This window comes from Microcebus murinus, chromosome 19, assembly GCF_040939455.1.
Source record: "Microcebus murinus isolate Inina chromosome 19, M.murinus_Inina_mat1.0, whole genome shotgun sequence".
Classification (NCBI taxonomy): Eukaryota; Metazoa; Chordata; class Mammalia; order Primates; family Cheirogaleidae; genus Microcebus; species Microcebus murinus.
The window spans coordinates 3,891,448-3,910,964 of record NC_134122.1 but is presented as its reverse complement, the minus strand read 5'-3'; the positions used below and the strand labels follow the sequence as shown (position 1 = coordinate 3,910,964).

The window sequence follows — 19,517 nt, the reverse complement described above, 5'->3', positions numbered from 1 at the left end:
TCTCTCCCTATCCTCACTGCTGACCCCCAGACTTTGGTAATCACCTAAGCACTGTTCTACTCTGTACGTCTATGAGATCAGCTTTTTAAGATTCTGTAAACGGGTGAGATCATACACTATTTGTCTTTCTGTGTCTGGCTTATTTCACTTAACATAATGTCTTCTAGGTTCATCCATGTTGCCGAAAATGATAGGATTTCATTCTTTTTTTTTTTCCTGGTCCCTGCTGCTTGAATCAGAAAGATTTCATCCTTTTTTATGGCTGAACAGTAGTCCATTGTGTATATATACCCCATTTTATTTATTCATCATTGATGCACACTTAGTTGATTTCATATCTTGGCTATAATGAATAGTGCTGCAATAAAGATGGAGTGAAGATTTTTTTTTTATATACTGATTTCATTTTTACTCAGTAGTGGAATTGCTGGATCATTTCTTATTTTGCATATGTGTGTTTATTCCTTTTTTTTTTTTTTTAATGTTTTTTAGAGACAGGGTCTTACTCTTACCCAGGCTGGAGTGCAGTGGCCCAATCATAACTCACTGTAATCTTCGATTCCTGGGCTCAAGCTGTCCTCCTGCCTCAGCCTCCCAGGTAGCTGGCACTATAGGCATGTGCCACCACACCCAGCTAATTTTTTTTAGTAGAGACAGGGGTCTCATTATGTTGCCCGGGCTGGTCTCAAATGGTCCTCCCACCTCATGCTCCACAAGTGCTGGGATTATAGGTTTGAACCACCACACCAGGCTCCTTTCTTTTCTTTTCAAGTTAGACAGTGCTTTGTCAATTTATTGGGAAAAAGAATTTTTAAAACTCCCTAAGATTGTGATTTATTAATTAGATCTGTTGAATTTCAGTTCTCTGCCTAATTTCTACTTTTTTCTTTTGGCATACTTTGTTCTTTTTCTAGTATTTTGACGTGAGAATTTAGTTCTTTCATTTTCATTGTTTCCCTCTTGTATAAATGTTTAATTAAGCCAGTGAATTTCTGCTGATCATTGCTTTAAATGTATCCCAGGGTTTCTGGTATATAATGCGTTTATTACCATTATTTTTCAGAAATTCCGTAATTTTGATTTGTATCTTCCTCTTCACCTAAGAGTTGTTTAATAGAAGTTTTATGGGGTTTTTAAATTTCTAGGTGGAAGTGCCTTTTTGATTTTGTGCTTAATTATTTTATTCTGATGAACTTAATTCTAATTTACCTGGACTAAATTAGAACTTAATTCTAATTTATAATTCTTCTACTTTGTGGAACTTACTGATGCCTTGTCACCTAATGATCAATTTTAAGTGTTCCATTGTGCTTGAGAAGTTATATTCTCTATTATCTAGATATAAAATTTAGTATATATCTATAAATCTATCTTATTATTATTTAGGCATTTTTGTTTATTTTTCCATGAAATCGCCTGTTTGTTTTCCTTGCAAATCCTGTAGTTTCTGATACATAGCTTCATTGTGAAGTATAGCTTTAAGTATTAGAAGTGCCCTTCTGTGTCATATTGAATGCCTTTTGGCCTGAATTCTCCTTTGATAGCAGGATTGCAACCCTGCTTTTTTATTGTTTCCATTTGCCTGGTCTGTCTTTTTCTATTCTTTTTTTTTTTTTGAGACAGAGTCTCACTCTGTTGCCCAGGCTAGAGTGCGTGCCGTGGTGTCAGCCTAGCTCACAGCAACCTCAAACTCCTGGGCTCAAGCGATACTCCTGCCTCAGCCTCCCGAATAGCTGGGACTACAGGCATGTGCCACCATGCCCGGCTAATTTTTTCTATATATATATTAGTTGGCCAATTAATTTCTTTCTATTTATAGTAGAGACGGGTTCTCGCTCTTGCTCAGGCTGTTTTTGAACTCCTGACCTTGAGCAATCCGCCCGCCTCGGCCTCCCAGAGTGCTAGGATTACAGGCGTGAGCCACCGCGCCATGCCTTGTATTCTTTTATTTGTAACCATTCTGAGGATGTGTTGGGATGTTCAGAGTCATACAGCTGCCTTTACCTATGTACTCTCTTCGTTTGCACATTTATTTTCTAATAACTTTCTTCATCTTCTGCGTGGATGGAGCCAGAGTCTCCAGGTTAGGGTAGTGTACATCTTTGAGTCTGGCAGGGGTGTCTGACCAGGGACCACTCCATGTTCCCACCCCATTCACCAGCTCCACACTGAGATCCTATCCATTCTTCCTGCGTGTGCCTCCATTGTCTCTTTTTTTTTTTTTTAATTTTTTTTATTTTTATTTATTTATTTTTTTTGAGACAGAGTCTCGCTTTCTTGCCTAGGCTAGTGTGAGTGCCGTGGTGTCAGCCTAGCTCACAGCAACCTCAAACTCCTGGGCTCAAGCAATCCTTCTGCCTCAGCCTCCCGAGGTGCTGGGACTACAGGCACGAGCCACCATGCCCGGCTAATTTTTTATATATACATATTAGTTGGCCAATTGATTTCTTTCTATTTTTATAGTAGAGACGGGGTCTCGCTCAGGCTGGTTTTGAACTCCTGACCTTGAGCAATCCGCCCGCCTCGGCCTCCCAGAGTGCTAGGATTACAAGCGTGAGCCACCGCGCCCGGCCGCATTGTCTCTTAAAAGTAGAATCAGATTGGAACCTCATACAAATAAATCCCTGAATTTTGCCTTGTAGGTCTGGTCAAATGTGAAGAACTAAGGAAAGCTATAAAATGGTAAAAGCTCTGGACATGTTGAACTCTGAAAGCCCAGATGGGTAGTGATTTGAAATACTTTGTAGATTGTGGCAAACATATGGCATTTGCTTCTGGGTTATTCAGATTGAAAATATAAAATTGCTTAAGAAGTTGTGACTGATATTACCATATCTTTGTGAAGAGATGGATTTTACTTATTCCTTCAGATTAGAACAAGATTTCTGATTATAAATAATATAGGCTTCGGCCGGGCGCGGTGGCTCACGCCTGTAATCCTAGCACTCTGGGAGGCCGAGGCGGGTGGATTGCTCAAGGTCAACAGTTCAAAACCAGCTTGAGCAAGAGTGAGACCCCATCTCTACTATAAATAGAAATAAATTAATTGACCAACAAATGTATATAGAAAAAATTAGCCGGGCATGGTGGCGCATGCCTGTACTCCCAGCTACTTGGGAGGCTGAGGCAGGAGGATTGCTCGAGCCCAGGAGTTTGAGGTTGCTGTGAGCTAGGCTGACGCCACTGCACTCACTCTAGCCTGGGCAACAAACCGAGACTGTCTCAAAACAAAAACAAAAAAATCCGATATAGGCTTATTATGAAAAATTGGGAAACCCAGACTAAGAGAGGAATAAGAAATTCCCCACCGTGACTCACGTTGCAGTTCCCTGTGGCCCTTGGGACAGGGCACTGGCCCGTTCAAGTGTTTCTCGCAAGTGACATCCTGGCAGACTCGCTTCTTTTCATTTAAGAGAATCAGTTACACATTTTTTCCAGTTAGTAAAAGACTAGTGAATACCCCTTCACTGAGCGTCAGACTGTCATAATTTTGGTATTTTCCCACAGAAAAATATGAAGATCTAAGTTCTTCGGATGAATCCTACCCTGTTCCTCAGAGACAGAGGCCCTGTAGGAAGAAGGGCCTCAGCATCCATGAGGGTCCGCGTGCCTTGGCCAGGATCACGGCCATTGGACTTGGAGGCAAGACCCCACGGCCCAGCTGTGGTGAGTAGTCCACATTTTCTGGTGGCTCTTTGCTGTTGCATCCAAAAATTCTGTTTTGATGAGAGCAGACATATTCTCAGCTCCTGAAACGTGGCCCTCTGGGCCCCAGGCTGCAGGGGATAGGTAGCCGGGCTTCTCATGCTTGAGTAGTGAGACTCAAAACCAATTCTAGTGATGGAAATCCATTAGTTGTGTGCTAGCTCTCTGTTTTTGGTTCATCTCCTTGACTTTCCATTGGTTATTAGAAACAGAACTTTCTCTCTTGCAGCAGAAATGTAGCTAAGCTCAGATTCCAGTCATCAGATATGTGGGACAGCTAGTGCAGGGAAGATGGGAAGTTTGACCTCCCACAGCCCTGGCTCTGCGCGTCACCTGGGCACAGCACCGTAACGCATTTGCTGGGCCGAGCTGGATGTGCCTCCAGGGGCAGAAGGCCCCGGGAAGGCTCTGCCCCTGCTGTCTTCTCAGGGCGATGGATTTGATCCCTCAGGCCCTTCTGAGAAGGTCCAGTTGGTAGTGCTAGAATCCTGTCTCCGAGTTTCCAGATCTGAGTTCATTCCCAAATTGTCAGCCTCTCAGTGTTGCTGGGAGTCCAACTGTTCTTTAGGCCAGCAGGATTTGGTGCTCTCTTTCTTTCTGGCCTTTCCAAGAGATCAGCCTGGGGTGTGAGTCACATCTTCCTTTGATGCCTGTCACCCATTCATGGCAAGGCCAAGGCTGCTGGTCCGACAGGCTGGGTGGATGGCCCTCCCTGGAGGCCCCTCTGAAGCCTGGACCTGGAAGAGCCTGACTTAGTCAGAGGAGATCATGCTGCAGCTGCGGGTACGAGTAACTCAATTCTCTTCTAAGACCCCGGGAAGAATTAAACTCTCTGGTTTAGGTTCTATCTTTTCTACTTGTCTTATAGGCAGATCTATTCAAGGGTTATATAATTTTATATTACTGCTGTTAATTTTTAGCCAAGGGCCTTTTTTCCCTTCATGTTCAGCCAGATATCTTTGGCTGGGTTGACTGACCCAAGAAGGACTACTTCTTAGTGCCTATGTTTAAAAAGGTCACAGGGACATAAAGAAATCTGGTGGATGGGCATGTGTGTCCATGTGTGTGGTGGCGGGGAGGTCATTACATGTTTCTAGCTATTAATAAAAGGAACACCTAGTGGTATAGTTTTTCTTTGGCTTAGGAATCTGTAAATACAGCTATTTCCTACTTTTCCCACTTGGAAAAGAGACAGCCTGGTGCAGTGGAAAGGACCCAGGCATGTCCTGGACGCCAGCCCTGGTTCTACCAGACACTTGCCATGGGACACCAACTGGTCTCTGAAACTCTCTTTCCTCACCCACTAATTGCACATAACAGCTCTGGCCAGGTGGCTTTGGTGGGTAGATGAGGTAATGGCCAAGTGGCTTCCTGCCTGTCTGCTGAATCCGGAGTCTCCTCCTCCTACACCGAGAACCTGGAGGAGGTGGCAGCAATAGGAATGAATGTATCTTCACCTTGCGTCTGTGGGTTTACATGCCCCATTCTGCACACAGAGCAGGTGCCTCCACGGGGCTATGTCACCTTCAACAGCAATGATGAGAACCCCCTGGAAGCGGAAGGCCTCTGCTATCGGGACGTCACCTCCCCAATCAATGACCGGGACGTGGAGAGCAGCAGCAGCAGCAGCCGGGGTACGTACCCTCCCTCTTCCCCATGCTGCCTGGCTAGGGGCCGACTTGCACTGGAGCCTGTGTGCCCACCCCACCCCACCCAGCCAGCTGGGGCTCAGCCCCGGGGCAAGTCCCTCCACTAGAACATGAGGAAGGGTACAGAAGGCCCTGGTTCTCACGAGGAAAACTAAAGAATCGGACACAGAGGAGAAGCTTCTAGTCCAGTGTCTCCCATGCAGGTCAGGGGGAGTCACTCCAAACTGACAGGCTTAGCCCCTGAATTTGGAATCTTTCTGAGGCTTTGGGAAGATCTTCCCGGGGGGAATGCCTGTCGTAGTTACACGTATGTATCAGTTCAGCAGCCCTTTGCTAACAGCCCACTGCTTGCAAGCACTGTTCAGGGTGTTTGGGATTTCTCAGCGAACAAAAGACAACCTGCATCTGTGTAGAGGGGAGAGTTGGGCCAGGCAGGCAGCACAAAGCAGGAGACCCTGCTGTTGTGCTGATGGGCACCTGGCTACAGTGGCTTAGGCCCAGGGGCGCAGTCCCTTGGCAGCACCCCAGGCGAGGCCTGCAGGCAGGTGTCCTCTTTCCCCATCATTAGAAGAGCAAGAGCGTGCTTTCTGTGCCAGCCTCGGGGCCATCCGGAGCAGCAGCAGCAGCGAGGGCCTGGCCAGAGCCCAGGGTCTCAGCAGCGAGGCCTCCGTGGAGAGCAATGAGGTGAGTCTCCTGCTTTCTTGACTTTCTGCTCCCTTTTCCGTTCTTGACGTTGTGGGGGGTGCCTGACACCCCAGTTAATTTGGGATGAGCAGTCTGGTAACAAGGCTGAAGTGCGTTTCTGTGCTGGGCTGGGGGGTGCAGCGTCTGGGGCCTGCCCTCTTGGAGGGTGGCGTGAGTGTGGGTGGTACAGGCTGCAGGGAGCCACCAAGGAAGCTGTGTGTGGCGGATGGGTTGTGGGGGAGTTTCATGAAGGCTCCTAAATCTTAACCCATGTGTGACTTCAGACACACTTCTTGCTGCAGGACTCAGATCATGCACGTAAAAGCTCAGTTCGCAAACAAACTAAAAGTTATGTGAAGACTAAGAATCGTTGCGGCCAGTGGCTTCCCAGCACTGGGTCTTCCGCAGTTTGCACCTCAGGATCTGTCCCCCAAACTGAGAGGTTCCCCTATTCTGGACCCCAGGTAAGGCCATTTATGAAACTGGGGGTTATGGTCTTAGAAAGACAGTGCTGCCTGTGACTTGTGAGGTGTCACTGTGTATTTCCAATGAGCCAGGCACAGGCACCGTTGGCAGAACAGAGTGGTGGTGGCTTTTCCTCAGATGACCAGTAAACCTCAGGGTCAGCTGGTTCCTAATGGTTAGTGGGCAGTTGCAGGGTTTGTGCTGCGTCCCTTTCCACAGAGAGGCCCTGTCTCCTTGGTGTCCATACTCGGCAGCTCCTTGATCCCAGGGAGGAGAAAAGCAGGACTGATCTCAGCTGCTTCCTGGAGTTGGCGACAAGACACGTGGAAGCAGAGCACTGAGCGCACACTGCGGAAATTTGCCGCTGCTGCTTCCTCCCTGTGCTCACTCTGAGCTCTTTCTTAGGGATCGTGGGGATGGCTGAGCAGCTGAGTCCCCGCCAGTGCAGGCCCACGTGGTGCAGAGACCCGTGGTGCAGTGGGGGGTCTCTGCTCTTCATTTGTTGAAGCCCCAGCGCTGCCACTGCCTGCAGGCTGGGGCTTGGCCGGCCTCCCGCAGCCCCTCGCAGGCCCACACCCCCAGGCTCAGGGGCAGGGCGCACATCTCGGTTCCTTAAACACACACTGGCTGGAGAGCTTGCAGCTGTGGGGGCATCCTCAGGCTGTTTCTTTCAAAAAGTAGTTTCAGGAAAATGAGAGTAATACCTCCAAAAATGTATTCCTCCACTAAAAACAACACTAAACTTGCAAAAATAGAAACTCTGGAGTTGAAAAGTACAACCGAATTGAAACTTTCACTAGATGGGCTCGACAGTGGATTTGAGCAAGAAGAAAGAATCGGAAAACTTGAACATAGGGCGTCTGAGATGATGTCTAAGAAACAAGGAATGAAGAATGAGCAGAAACCTGCGAGACGTCATCAAGCTACTAGCACACACAACACTTTGCAGTGGGAGAGGAGAAGGAAGCAGAAGACACGTTTAAGGACTAGCCTGACCTTCCCAAACCCGAACTAAAACACGGAGGTCTACATCCAAGAAGCCTGATGAACTCCAAGTAGGGTAAACTCAGAAATCTAAACTTAAGACACATCAAAACCAAAATGTTGGACAAAGAGAATCTTGCAAGGACCAAGAGGGAAGTGACTCATCCCAAAGGATTCTCAGGATGAACAGCCTCATTAACCCCTCCACAGAGCTAGCTTCGTGAGGTGTGTGCGGAGCCACGTCCCAGTGATAAGTACCAGGCTAGGTGAGACCAGAGATGGGGACGGCAGGGCTCAGTGTCCTGTCTGCCTGAGGGCATGGAGTAGGAAGGGCAGTGAGCAGGAGCACGTCTTGGGCAAGGAGGAAACTCTGCGCGGCTGCTGCCCCTTCCCGCCCGTCTACTCTGCCCTCCAGGACCTTGCTGCGCTGCTGGAGCAGATCGGGTGTCTCAAGTACCTGCAGGTGTTTGAGGAGCAGGACGTGGACCTCCGCATCTTTCTGACCCTCACTGAGAGCGACCTGAAGGAAATCGGCATCACGTGAGTCCAGCGGGGCCGTCTCTGGGCCTCATGCCCCTCCTGTCAGCCAGGCATTCTGGGGCCAGTTGAGTTCTGACTTCAGAGAGGATGCTGATCTGTGTCTTCCCTGATTCCCCCTGCAGGTTGTTTGGGCCCAAAAGGAAGATGACCTCTGCCATCGCCCGCTGGCACAGCAGCGCCCGCCCGCCCAGTGATGCGCTAGAGCTGGCCTACGCCGACCGGCTGGAGGCCGAGATGCAGGAGCTTGCCATCCAGCTGCACAAGGCAGGCGGGGAGTGGCAGTGCCCTCGGGGAAGGGGCAGGGACGGCGGCCAAGGCGGGAGCAAGGGTCCCAGTCCCCACAGGAAGAGGATAGCACCACACAGAGGGAGGAGTCAGACAAGAGGGCAGGGGCCAGCAAGCAAGCAGCCAGCAAAGTCACAGGGCTAGAGAGGCCCCAAGATGGAGGGAGAAACAGGGTCAGAGACAGAACAGACTCAAAGCCTCTGAGAGGGAGCGGTGCAGCCCAAGCCTCCGTGGTCTCGGTCCCCCATGCCGGGCCTCCTCCCAGCCTGGCCCTCCCACTCTGCAGCGCTGTGACGAGGTGGAGGCCATGCGGGGCCAGGTGTCCCAGGAGCAGGAGCTGCGGGCCGTGGTGGAGAGCTGCCTGCTAGAGCAGGACGGGGCCCGAAAGGACATCCAGGCCCAGCTGCAGGAGACCTGGGCCCTGGCCCAAGATGCCACCCTCATCCTGGACCAGCTGCGGTAAGTGGCTCACTTGTCAGCCAAGGGGCCTGGGGTCCCTTGCTGCCCCCACCTCCCACTTCATTTGGGCACTTCCTCCCTGCAGGGCAGCACACAGGGCCCCTCTCCTACCATCAGTGCATCTCCCTGACACTTGCCAGGCCCTTAAAGGCTGGCTGTGGGGACAGGGTGGGGCCACTCCCCCTCCTTCCACTCAGGGGCCTGGGTGGGGGGCCTCTGCCCTCACCAGCACTTGTTCCCGTGTCTGGCAGAGCCTGTCAGTCTGAGCTGTCCGCCCGAGTGAGGCAGGACCAGTCCCCTGGTGCAGCTGCCCTGGGCCCAGCCTTCCCCCGGTCGGGTAAGAGCAGCGCCTGGCTCCAGCGGGGCAGAGGGGAGGGCGGGAAGCCTTGAGGCTGGGTTTTACGCAGTGGGCTCAGCATGGCTATCTTGCCGGACTCCACTCTCCCAGGTCCCCAAGCGTACACAAGCCCAGTGTGGAGGGGAAAGGGGCCCTGGGGACCCAAGCCCACACCTCACCTGTGATGGGACAATCACCTGTCCCCCAGTGGTAGAAGGCATGGCCGTGACAGTGTCAAGACAGTCACTTGTGTCACAGCCAATCATGCTGTCCAACACCTCCGGTGACTTCAGCCTTCAATCATGGGGCCACCCGAGGGCACAGCTTCCCTATGGGCTAGACTCACACTGTCCGTCCTGGGGCTGATCCCTGCGTGGCAGTTAGTGCTTAGGCCAGCAAGCAGGAGAAATCATTTTTGTCACAATCTTTTTGGTCTCACAGACCCGGAAGTTGGCGGGGAGGAAGGTTGTTCAAGCATTGATAGTTGGTGTGGGGGGGTTCTGATCCAGGGAGGGTCTCCTGGACACAGAGCCCAGGCCAACTCAGTCCTCTGCACCGCAGACTCCAAAGGCTGGCAAGCATCCCTGCAGGCCATGAGCCTGCCTGAGCTGTCGGGCACCCTGGAGGACCGTGTACATGAGATGGGTGAGTCTCCTGGAATGTGGCAAGTGGCCTGGCCCCACCCAGGGACCAGACTTTGGTGAAGACTGAGCGCCCCTTTTACTTCAGAGGGAGGCAGAGGGACCCCTTCCTAGGGAAAGCAGGTTTGAGTCCTTCCACCCTGACACCATCTGTCCTCAGAGCTGGGGTCATGGCCACTATGGGGCAGCCTGCCCAGCTCACAGTATGGATGAAAGGCTCCAGGCCCCTGTTCCAAGTGCCCCAAGTTCCTCTTCCCTGCTGCCACCTACTGTCTGGTCCCGTCCTCAGGGCGAGCGCTGTGCTCCGTGACCCAGAGCCTGGAGAAGCTGCAGGTGCTGAGCAGCAAGGAGAAGTGGCGGGAGCCCTAGCCCAAAGGGACGGTGAGTGTCTGCCAGCCAGGAGCTGGTGCCAGGACACCAATGGGGGCAGCTATGGGAACAAGTACACTCCCTCCCTCCCTCTTTCTGGTCTCACCAGGGCCTTTTCTTTTCAGAATCTGACGTTGGGTGACTGATCCACCCTGAAGCTGTGTGTCAGGAAGTCGGGAGGGCCACGCGCAGGTGGCTGCAGCAAGCAGCACGGCCCAGAGGGGGCCAGAGGATCAGGCCCCGGGAGCAGCCGGCAGACACAAGCAGGACAGGGACTGCGGCCCATGCCAGGCAGCTTGGGCCAGCACTGAGGCAGGACGAGGGCCTGTCGCCCAGAACCTGGTGGTAAGGCCCAGAGCTTGTGGCCTGGCCTGGTCTAGGCCAGGCAGGGCCTTGTGGGGAGAGAGTGTCCCCAATACATGGGTGCAAGAGGCTTGACCTTATGAGAACCGGGGCACCCAGAAAATGTTATCTGTTGGAAAAATAAAATTTATGGTCAGCTGGTGAAGGGCTCCATTCTGATCACATGACATGTAGCACTGGCCAACACATGGGGCCAAAGCAAGGGGAAAGCCATGCCAAGACCTCAGCCACAGTGTCCTGGGGCTCTGGGTGGATATCCCTGGTGCCCAGGCCACTGAGCATGCTCGGGGCTAGGCCAAGTAGGCGAGCCTGCCTGCCCTGTCCCCTGCAGCTTGGGAAGCTCTGTTCCAGCAGCACATGAGTCCAACTTAAGACAAGCTGCTACAAAAGCTAAGCACATGCCCAGGCCCTAGGAAACATGAGTGAGCCAGATACAGGCAGTCTGTTCCCACAGCAACAGACTTCTCCCATACTTGGCCCTTCTCCCCCAGCTGAGGCGGGGTTGAGAACACCACCTTCCTTACTGGGAGAGGTATGGGTGGTGGAAATTTGCCAACTCACCACTGGAGCCTTTGCAGACATGAGGCTATAGGGACTACCAGTGGTGGCCTTCTTGTTCCCTGCTGACTCTGCTGTTGTCATTCTGCATACTAAGCCTGTGCTTCCAGACCGTCCCCTGGAGCTGCTTGCAGACTGTTCTGAGAATGAGGAAAGGCAGGTTTTCAAAGCGGAGAGGATCTAGTACAAGAGCCTGACACTGGCACCGCAGCATAGAAGCCCCCAGCCAGGCTGCCAGCCCAGGTGCTCAGGCTGGGAGTGCCCCAGTAAACACAGGCGGACACATGGACACCTCTGGCCAGGGCAGTGACTCCATGTGTCCCGAATCTGAGACAGGAGGCCTGAGTTGGTTCGACTCCTAGCAGTACCCAGCACCTGGGGTCCCAGAACCCCTCTTGGGCCCAACCTCCACATCCAGGAAAAGGAAGGACACCCCTCACCAGCCCAGCCCTGGGCTGCTGTCTAAAACCAAAAACCAAACAGCAGCTGAAGAGCGGCTTCATTTATTGTCTTTTTCTCCTTGAACAACTCCATACGTAGCTGGGTCCCTGAGGCCCCGACCATCCTGCGAACCAAGCCACAGTGGGGAAAAGCCACTTTGAAGCTTTACTCATAGTTCACACATCTCGAATGAGAAAAATCTAACAAAGTAAATCCAACAACAACCAAAATTAACAGTATAACATCCTACCCTAAGCTGGCTCTTCCCCAGACCCTGGGGCTGGCTCGGGAAGGATGCAGGGATGAGCTGGCCTGGACAGCCGCCTCCACCAGAGCAAACCGTCTTCCGAATGGCCTGAGAGCTGGGCACCTACCCCTAGGACGACGGGGCGCTATGTGGTGAGACGCGTGCTAAGGAGAGTTTGAGCTTTTCGGTGGGCACGAATGTCCTGAGCCTGAAGAGCCAGGCCCAGTGTGCCCAGACTGCCCACTGACCAACCTGAGAGGACGGGCTGGGTCCCAGCTGGCCCAGCTGCCGCCTAATGACTGCTTGGGACAGTGGAGATGATGAGATGCCTGTCTGCCCCATGCAGTCAGAAAGGCAAACACAGAGACAAGCTAGAAGACACACTTTCACAGGACTCCCAAAACCAAGTCTTCTCAGCCGATGGGCACAGAGATGGCTGCCAGTGGGGAGGGCGACAGCTAGCACAGGAACCACCTCAGGAAGAAGCTGGGAGCAGCTTCTCCAGGGCCTTCTTCTGCTTCTCTGTGGCTGCAGCCACAGCCTCAGCCAGCTTCTCCTCGGGCATCATGTTGAGCACCTTGAGGGCGAAGAGGAGCTGGTACTTGGCAGTGCTGGTGAAGGCGTTGCTCAGGAAGTTGGGAAAGCCGCCGACTCGGTCCTTCTGGGTGTACAGTGGGACCCGCACAAGGCCCAGCACCTGCACAGACAGGTCAGGGTTGGAGCCGGGCCCTCCACCCCGGTAGCTCACCTCTGGCAAGAGGGGCCTGAAAGCTGCTGAGCCAGGGGACGAGCAGCCAGTTTTGCCAAGGACATAGTGGGAGACCCAGGTAGAGTCTGGCAGGGCAGAAGCCAGCCAGCTCCCCTGGAGCACTGCAGCCCCCTCCTCCCCTAGCACACGCCCAGGCCAACCCTGTACCCTCCCCTACCCTAGCACTATGGGCGGGCTCCTGTGCCAGCTCTCCCTGCCGCACCCCATGCTCCCCCATCCAGACCACAAAACCCACAACCCAAGAGGTTTCACACCCAATCCCCCTTTCTGCTCCTCAGTTTCCCACCTCCCCAAGCAGGCACCACTCCCCCATCCCTTCCTCCCCACCGGTCCCACTCCCCACTCCCAGGATTGGCAATGGCAGGCAGCAAGGCGGATGTAACACAGCCCTGAGGGAGCCCCCAGCCCCGCCCCTCCTTTCCGGCCTCATCCCAGGCCCCTCTCCCCATCCCGTAGCTGGAGACAGCGACACCCCACCCAGCCCGGCCAGGGGACCCTCAGGGGGGACGTGTTACCCATCGGTGCCTTCCACGGGGCCAGAGCCAAACCCCGGGGCGGGGGGCGGGGCCCGGGCGGCGGCCCCACCTCCAGGCCGTGGTCGCGCGAATGCACCGCGCTGATCTCCACGGCGTGCAGCTGCTCCAGCGTCAGCTGCCGCGCGTACAGGTGCGCCACGACGCGGTGCGGGCCCTCGGTCAGGTGCGAGCTCAGGTAGTCGGCCTCGGTGAGGCGCAGGGAGCCCAGGCCCAGGCCCAGCACCCGGTTCAGTCCGTCCTCCAGCGACCAGAAGCGCCGGTCCACGAAGCCCCCGGGGAAGCCCAGCAGCCCGTCGAAGCGCATCTGCATCTGCAAGGGAGCGCCGAGTCACGGGCGCGGGGTCGACCGACGCGGCACGCCCGGCCCGAGCCCCGCCCGGCCCGAGCCCGCCCGGCCCCGTCCTCACCAGCACCGAGAACCGCATGGGGATGCGGCCGAAGAGCTGCCCGGGGTTGGCGGCGTACAGCATGGCGTGGCACGAGTGGCTCCAGCCCGGGCCCAGGCGCATCGCCTCCACCCGGCTGATTCGCTTCAGCTCCGGCACCGCCGCCGTAGACATCTTGGCACTGGCCCCTGCGGCCCGGCCGGACCCCGGCTTAAGCGCATGCGCTGGCCCACCTCCTTTGCACCCCACCAATCCGCGGGCAGCTGAGCCCCTGGGTCCCGCCTCCCCTCCAATCCCTGACGAACGTCGGGGCAGAGCCCATCGAGGCTCTGCGACGCGTCGTTGAGAGGAGGGAACGGTGTGCAAAGGCAGGGGGCCGTGCGCGCCAGCGCCACCCAATAGCCGCTCACCACGAGTGGCGGCCCCGCCTTCAGCCCGCGAAGACTACAACTCCCAAGATGCAACGCGCCGGCAGGACTCGGCGTCCTGAAAAGGCGGGTGCGTGCGGGACTCGGGGCTCAGGCTGTCAGCCACAAACCTGTCCCTGGGCGTCTCGAAGAGGACCTTCGGCATCCCCGCTGCTACGCGAGCTAGCGACGCTCGGGAGGCGTCCTCTGCCAGGCTGCTCGGACCTGAGCAACTTACCGCGTCACGCTCTACAGCTGTCCGTTGGGGCCACTCCGTCCGCCTCAGGAAAGCGGGCTGCCAGCAGTCCCCACACCCAGGCCTGGCGCTAGGCTGCCTGGCCAGGCGCTCTGGGGCTCGCTGGACCCAGCCGACTAGAGCAGGAGGTGACTTAAATTGGGGGGCCGGGGACCACATGCCAGGTACTGTTGGGGGAAGTGGGAGTTCCCCTAATTTTCTGATGAGGAACCTGGGGCTCAGAGGACAGCACTTGCGAAAACACACCCAGCAGTTGGTGACAGAGCCAGGATCCCACCCTGGCTGCTACCCAGTGTCTACAACAGAAAGCCACCTGATCCCGAAGGGGAGGGCCTCAAGTACTTACCCTGTATTTGTGTTGGAGAAGGAAGTCGCTGGGCTTAGAAGCATTGGAAACACCGTCCAGGCGAGAGCAATTGGGTCCCCTGAACCCCAAGGTGGCAAGGTTCATCTCACCAGTAGCAGGCCCCAAGGGCCACTCTCCTCTCCACAGTGGGCAGGGATTTGCTGTGTGAAGGAACCTCTGCCTGCACTGTGGGATGGGCGCCCAGGGCTGGGCCACAGCCTTGGGAGAGCTGTGCAGTCGGGCCAGCTCTGGCACAGGGAAGGCTGCCTGGAGCGGAGCAGCTGTGCAGGAGAGGAGAGGGGTGGGCAGGAGCTGCCAGACACTCGTGTTGTTAGGTCCATGGTGATGTCAGATCTGGGGAGGACCCCACCTCCGGGCAGCCAAACACAACCTGAGCCCAGGGGCTATGGGGTGCAGGGGGCACAGGAGGAAAGGCTCCTCGTGATGCAACCCTGCCTCGCCACCAGACCTCAGTAAAGGGGCCAGGTCTGTCAGGAAGTGCGTCGGGGGAGCCAGTTCAGCCCATGCAAGCACCTGTTGACACTTTGAGCACCTCTGCCCACACTGGGACTGTGCCAGAACAAAGCATGTCCGAGAGCAGTTGCAGAGCCGTGGATGCCGGGAACAGCCGTTCCCTCTCCACCTTTGTGGGCTTGGGTCAAAGAGGGGCCATGGAGGCAGCTTGAACTGTGTTTGCGAAGGAGCCGGGGCCCTGTGTGGTGGGTGTCCCGAGGCACTAGCCAGATCTTGCCTAGGAGGCAACCCCACGGGCAGGGGAGCACAGGCCAAGCAGAGGGCCCCGGGCTGGGCTCCAGCCTCTAAACCCAGCACGCCTGAGCAGCCAAACCCGCCCCTCCAGCCCAGTCTCCACATGGCAACTGCAGGGTGTCACTCCTATGCTTAAAAGCCTCTGTTCTTTGAAGACAACCCTGAAAAACTCCGGCCGCCTCGACAAGGTCCTCAGCATCTGCCCCTGACACTCCAGGGAATGGGCTCCCCAGGGCCAGCTCCGTTCATCCTCAGGGCTCCATTTAGACATCTCCTCAGAGAAGCCTACCCTGACCACGTGGCTGCGCAGAGTCCCTCATGGGCTTCATCTCATCACCCTGCTGACTTCCTTCCTGACAGTAACCAAACCCGAAAGGATTCTGATGACCTGTTTCTCACCGGCAAGAATGCAAGCACCCTTGTGGGGCCCCTCCTGACACATAGCAGGTGCTGTGAACACCTGTGGGACACTTCTGCAACAGAGATGGGGACTGGAGAGGCAACCTGGACACCAGGGGGCACTGGGCTTTTGTGCCACCTATTCAGGAGACTGAGCCAAATCCCAAAGGTTTGCCTTCATTCCAACCAAAGAATCAACAAAGATGACAATGAAAACAACAGTCGAGAACAGCAGCTGGTGTAGTGATGAACCACAGGGAGCCTGTTACCTGGTTTAATCCCACCCTGGCTTGGAAGCTGCATTGTCACTACCACCTGACACATGAGGAAACTGAGGCAGAGGCCATGAGCTGTCAGGGTGTGGCAGCCACCATGACCACTCAGTGGCCTCCTCTGGGTCAGGAAACAGCCACAGCGTGCCCAGAGGAAGGAACGGACAGGATATTGCTGCATGATTTTATTACTATAAATATACAGTAAAAACGAATGCACGGGCCCATCCGAGCACACCAGATGACAGCACGTGGAAGTCACAGACGGGCCCGTCTGCAGCCACCCACACAGAGCTCTGGCACCAGCACTGACGCGAGGCTGGGCCTTGCTGGGGTGAGGGACGGAGACGGCCAGCCTGCATGTGCACGTTTGCATGTGTGTGCACGTGTGCACGTTTGCATGTGTGTGCACATGTGCGCACGCGCACACAGCAGATGGCGGGGATGGGGGTGGGGGGGGAGGCTGGCCTGGGCACACAGGGAGCCGGGTGCGAAGAGCGCACTCCACTCGGGCCCAAGCAGGGCACGGCTGGCCACTGTGGGTTTGTCTCCCGAGCGTCCCACAGGGCAGAGCTGGTGCTCGGAGCAACCCTGAGCCTTAGGCCGGGCCGGGACATGCGGAGCCCAGCGGACTGCTGCGGGCTGTCCCGCAGCCATGCCTCCCCTGGACTCAGCTGAGGCTCCAGGCACGGGCCCCTGCCCTCCCTGGCCAGGGGAGCTGCACACCCCGGCTGGCTCAACGCCCTGCTGGGGCAGGTCTGGCACTGGGGCACCGGGCCTGGGCACCCCCTTTCCTTTCTGTTGCCAGGAGGTTTATCCTACAAAAAGGATGAGGTCCCTCAGAGGCCAAATGTCACAACAGGACCCTGCTTCCCCAGGCTGGTCCTGCCACCAAAGTCCCAGACAGAACAAATCAAAGAGAAAGGCAGAGGGACGTTTAAGGGGGAGCTGAGGAAGCTACCGAATCCCCCAGCAGATGGCTGCTGGCTGAGCGGAAGCCCCTCCACCTGGAAGGGCCTGAAGACAGACAAAAGACAGCACCCATGAGCAGGCGCACGGCTGGGCCAGAGGCCACCAGATACCAATCGCAGCAAACAGCTGCACCTCTACCCTGGGCTGGACACTGCCATGGTGCCCGGGGAAGGGCTGGGGGCAGGCGGTGCCCGTGCACCCCAGGCTCAGAGCAGGGGGCTGGGCCTTAAGGTGGGCCTGGGAGTGCCACCAGGGCCACAAACAGCAAAGGGTGGAAGGCAACAGCCACAAACAGGCCGCTGTGGCAACACACACAGCGTGGGCGGACAGACACTGTTTCCTTCATTGACCGAGACTTGGGCCCCCTGCCACCCCCTGACGTCTGTGAAGACAGCACTTCACCCAACAATAAATTCGTCTCTGAGTCCTCGGGCACCGCTGCTGCAGGCTGCATGTGGGTAGTCGGCCAGCACCAGACCTGGCCTCAGCCCACAGGGCTGGGGGACCCCAGGCCTAGAGGCCAGCTAGAAAGCTGCTGTCCTTCATTTTGTACCATTTACAAACATATCAACCATACAAAAAAGGGGTCTGGAGGGGCAGTCCACTGTGCTCTTTGATCAAGGGTCGTCGTGGCCCCTCGGAGCCTGGTGGCCACAGGGGGTGTGCAGACAGGAGAGGCCGGGTCACACTGGGGGCCGGGGCAGCCCCTCAGGAAAGTCTGGGGGAGCTGAAGGCTCCACGCCACCAGCCTGGCCAGGCGCTCAGAGTGGGGTCAAGTCGGTGGCACCAGGATCGGCACTGGGGCCACCAAGTGGAGGCCAGGGCGGGCCGGTGGTGCTGAGGCTGCGGGGCGTCTCCATGGAGGTGGACCATCCTGCAGACGAGAGGAGAGGAGGATCATGCTCGGCCACTCTCCCACGTCACCTGCTCCTACCAACCCGGAGGCCCACAGGGGCAGGGCCACTCCACACTGCCTGGCTGTGGCCAGAATGGCAGATTAGCTTGATCTGACCACACCGAGGGCCTGGGGACTCTGCAGCCTTAGCTGAGTGAATGCCGGTTGTCCCTCTGGGGCCAGGTCACCCCTGGGCACCTGGCAGCGAGCTGCAGCCTGGGACAGAATGCAGTGAGTCAGTGTGGGCTGCTGACACCTCTGGGTCTCCTGCTCTTACCCCAGTTCTTTCCTGGGATCTGACCAGCCACTGTCCTGCAACAGCCCTGCAACCGGGTGAGGCTGGAATGCAGCTGGCCCGCGGACGGGGGAACGGTGCCCAGCGCGGCCCTAGGGGCTTCCTCGAGGCAAAGGCAGGGGCCTCGGGAGCCTGCCCTGCCTGCCACAGAGGCCTGCTCTTCCACGAGACACTCTGTCCCCAGACTAGGTCTGTCCCTTGGCCCTTGGGCAAGTGTGCTGGCATAGGGAGCCCATGACACACGCCTGTGGCAACAGCGGGACCAGCACATCCTCAGGGCTGCCCAACCCCTGGCCCTGACCCTAACGCACTGCTGCACAGGGTGCCTGCAGAGCGCGAGCCACGAGGTTCGGCGACAGCCCCAGCCCCGGGTGGAGAGTGACTATTTCCTTCGGAGGCTGTGGCCTCTCGTAGGACCCAGCCCTCCACGCAGCCCCCCAGGCTCTGAAACACTGTTCTGGGTCTGCCCTTCTGGAAGTTTGACCTGAACCCCAGGACTCAAGTAGCACCTTCCACCATGACAGGCTGGGCCTGCTTTGTAAACGTGTGGGGTGCTGTTGCAATGGAGGGATAAGACTTGTCACGGGAAACATTCAGGGATGACGGGGGAGTTTGTGTGGAAACACCAAAACAAGTGACCGAGTCAGCACGAGGGGAGAGGGCCAGGGCTGAGGCCGGGAGCCCAGCCAGGCACCTCCCAGACGGCCGCATGGGCAACGCCCGTGAGGCTGGAGTCCTGCCTGATCGCAGAGGGCACCGACGCCCCCTCAGCAGTCGTCCCAGGGCCACGCATGGCGAGTGCACCCAGAGCCTTCATGAGAGGAAGAGGGTCCCCAACCTGTTTGCTTATGTTTTTGACAGTACTCTTGACTGCCAAGAAATACTTTGGTCTTCTGTAAAACATCCACGAGGGCCACCCTGGAAGAGGGCCCCTCCCTGTCACATGGGTGACACCTTCATATGGCCTCCTAACAGACAGCTCAGAATACCCTGGTAATCCAGAAGGTTCCAGAGCCAGGAGGGACAGGTGAGCAGCAGCGGAGGGCTTACAGCTGAAAGGGAGCCCATGAGGGTATCACCCCTGCCAGGCACACGGTGACACCAGGGCCATTTGGGCCACGCTGACAAGACAAGGGTGAGGGACGAGCGCGACCCATGTGAGTGGACACCATTGGGACGGGAAGCAGGCCGGTCCCTGCCTGGCAGCTGAGAGCCCCGTGAAGACACCCCTCCAACAGACAGGCTGCACAGCCTGGGCACACTGTTTCCTCTGTGAACTTGAAGCCATGACCAGAAAACAGAGTGGATCCTGCGAACATCCCAACCCACCTACCGCGGGGCTGCTGGCAGCTCAGCTGCGCTGCCGTCTGCATGAGGCCTGGCCTCGCTGGAGCCGTCCCCGTGGACATCCAGCCCGGTGTCTCCCTGAGGCCCCTCCTCAGGGTGCTGCCTCCTGGGGGCTCACCTGGGCCGAGTCTGTTCCAGGGAC

General features: G+C 56.3%; 3 protein-coding genes across 14 annotated transcripts in view; 1 reads left to right on the top strand and 2 right to left on the bottom strand.

The window, feature by feature from the left end:
- Window positions 1-10,626, top strand: part of ANKS3 (ankyrin repeat and sterile alpha motif domain containing 3) — a 30,182-nt gene extending 19,556 nt beyond the window's left edge. For 4 of the 6 annotated variants that reach the window (XM_075995043.1, XM_075995040.1, XM_075995044.1 and 1 more), the window contains 11 exons: window positions 3,508-3,666; window positions 5,202-5,339; window positions 5,923-6,038; window positions 6,323-6,502; window positions 7,903-8,027; window positions 8,150-8,291; window positions 8,599-8,771; window positions 9,023-9,108; window positions 9,670-9,753; window positions 10,039-10,130; window positions 10,244-10,626. In XM_075995043.1, coding sequence (XP_075851158.1) covers window positions 3,508-3,666; window positions 5,202-5,339; window positions 5,923-6,038; window positions 6,323-6,502; window positions 7,903-8,027; window positions 8,150-8,291; window positions 8,599-8,771; window positions 9,023-9,108; window positions 9,670-9,753; window positions 10,039-10,118 — 1,283 coding nt within the window. In that variant the 3' untranslated portion in view covers window positions 10,119-10,130; window positions 10,244-10,626. The remainder of the gene's footprint in view (window positions 1-3,507; window positions 3,667-5,201; window positions 5,340-5,922; window positions 6,039-6,322; window positions 6,503-7,902; window positions 8,028-8,149; window positions 8,292-8,598; window positions 8,772-9,022; window positions 9,109-9,669; window positions 9,754-10,038; window positions 10,131-10,243) is intronic. The other 2 variants (XM_075995042.1, XM_012743643.3) reach the window with 2 other exon arrangements.
- A 900-nt stretch (window positions 10,627-11,526) lies between these two features.
- NUDT16L1 (nudix hydrolase 16 like 1) lies at window positions 11,527-13,786 on the bottom strand. Of its 4 annotated transcripts, none has more exons than XM_075995048.1 (3): window positions 13,440-13,786; window positions 13,012-13,336; window positions 11,527-12,424 (listed from the first exon to the last, which is right to left on the bottom strand). In XM_075995048.1, exons 1-3 carry the CDS (start codon window positions 13,590-13,592, stop codon window positions 12,270-12,272), a joined length of 633 nt encoding a protein of 210 aa, XP_075851163.1. In that variant the 5' UTR covers window positions 13,593-13,786; the 3' UTR covers window positions 11,527-12,269. The 4 variants fall into 4 exon arrangements, with proteins under 4 accessions (XP_075851163.1, XP_012599114.1, XP_075851164.1 ...); XM_012743660.3 differs by having other exon boundaries at window positions 13,012-13,342; window positions 13,440-13,762; XM_075995049.1 differs by having other exon boundaries at window positions 13,082-13,336; window positions 13,440-13,695.
- Window positions 13,787-16,036: 2,250 nt separating this feature from the next.
- The window catches only part of MGRN1 (mahogunin ring finger 1), a 55,304-nt gene continuing 51,823 nt past the window's right edge, over window positions 16,037-19,517 (bottom strand). For all 4 annotated transcript variants that reach the window (XM_012743652.3, XM_075995046.1, XM_012743651.3 and 1 more), the window contains one exon: window positions 16,037-17,712. In XM_012743652.3, coding sequence (XP_012599106.1) covers window positions 17,600-17,712 — 113 coding nt within the window. In that variant the 3' untranslated portion in view covers window positions 16,037-17,599. The remainder of the gene's footprint in view (window positions 17,713-19,517) is intronic.

Coding starts and splice junctions, on each gene's coding strand:
- NUDT16L1 (XM_012743660.3), bottom strand. CDS start 13,592: ATGTCTACGGCGGCGGTGCCGGAGCTGAAGCGAATCAGCCGGGTGGAG. Junction 13,343..13,439: donor CCATGCGGTTCTCGGTGCTG/GTGAGGACGGGG, acceptor GCTCCCTTGCAG/ATGCAGATGCGCTTCGACGG. Junction 12,425..13,011: donor CCCGTGGAAGGCACCGATGG/GTAACACGTCCC, acceptor CTGTCTGTGCAG/GTGCTGGGCCTTGTGCGGGT.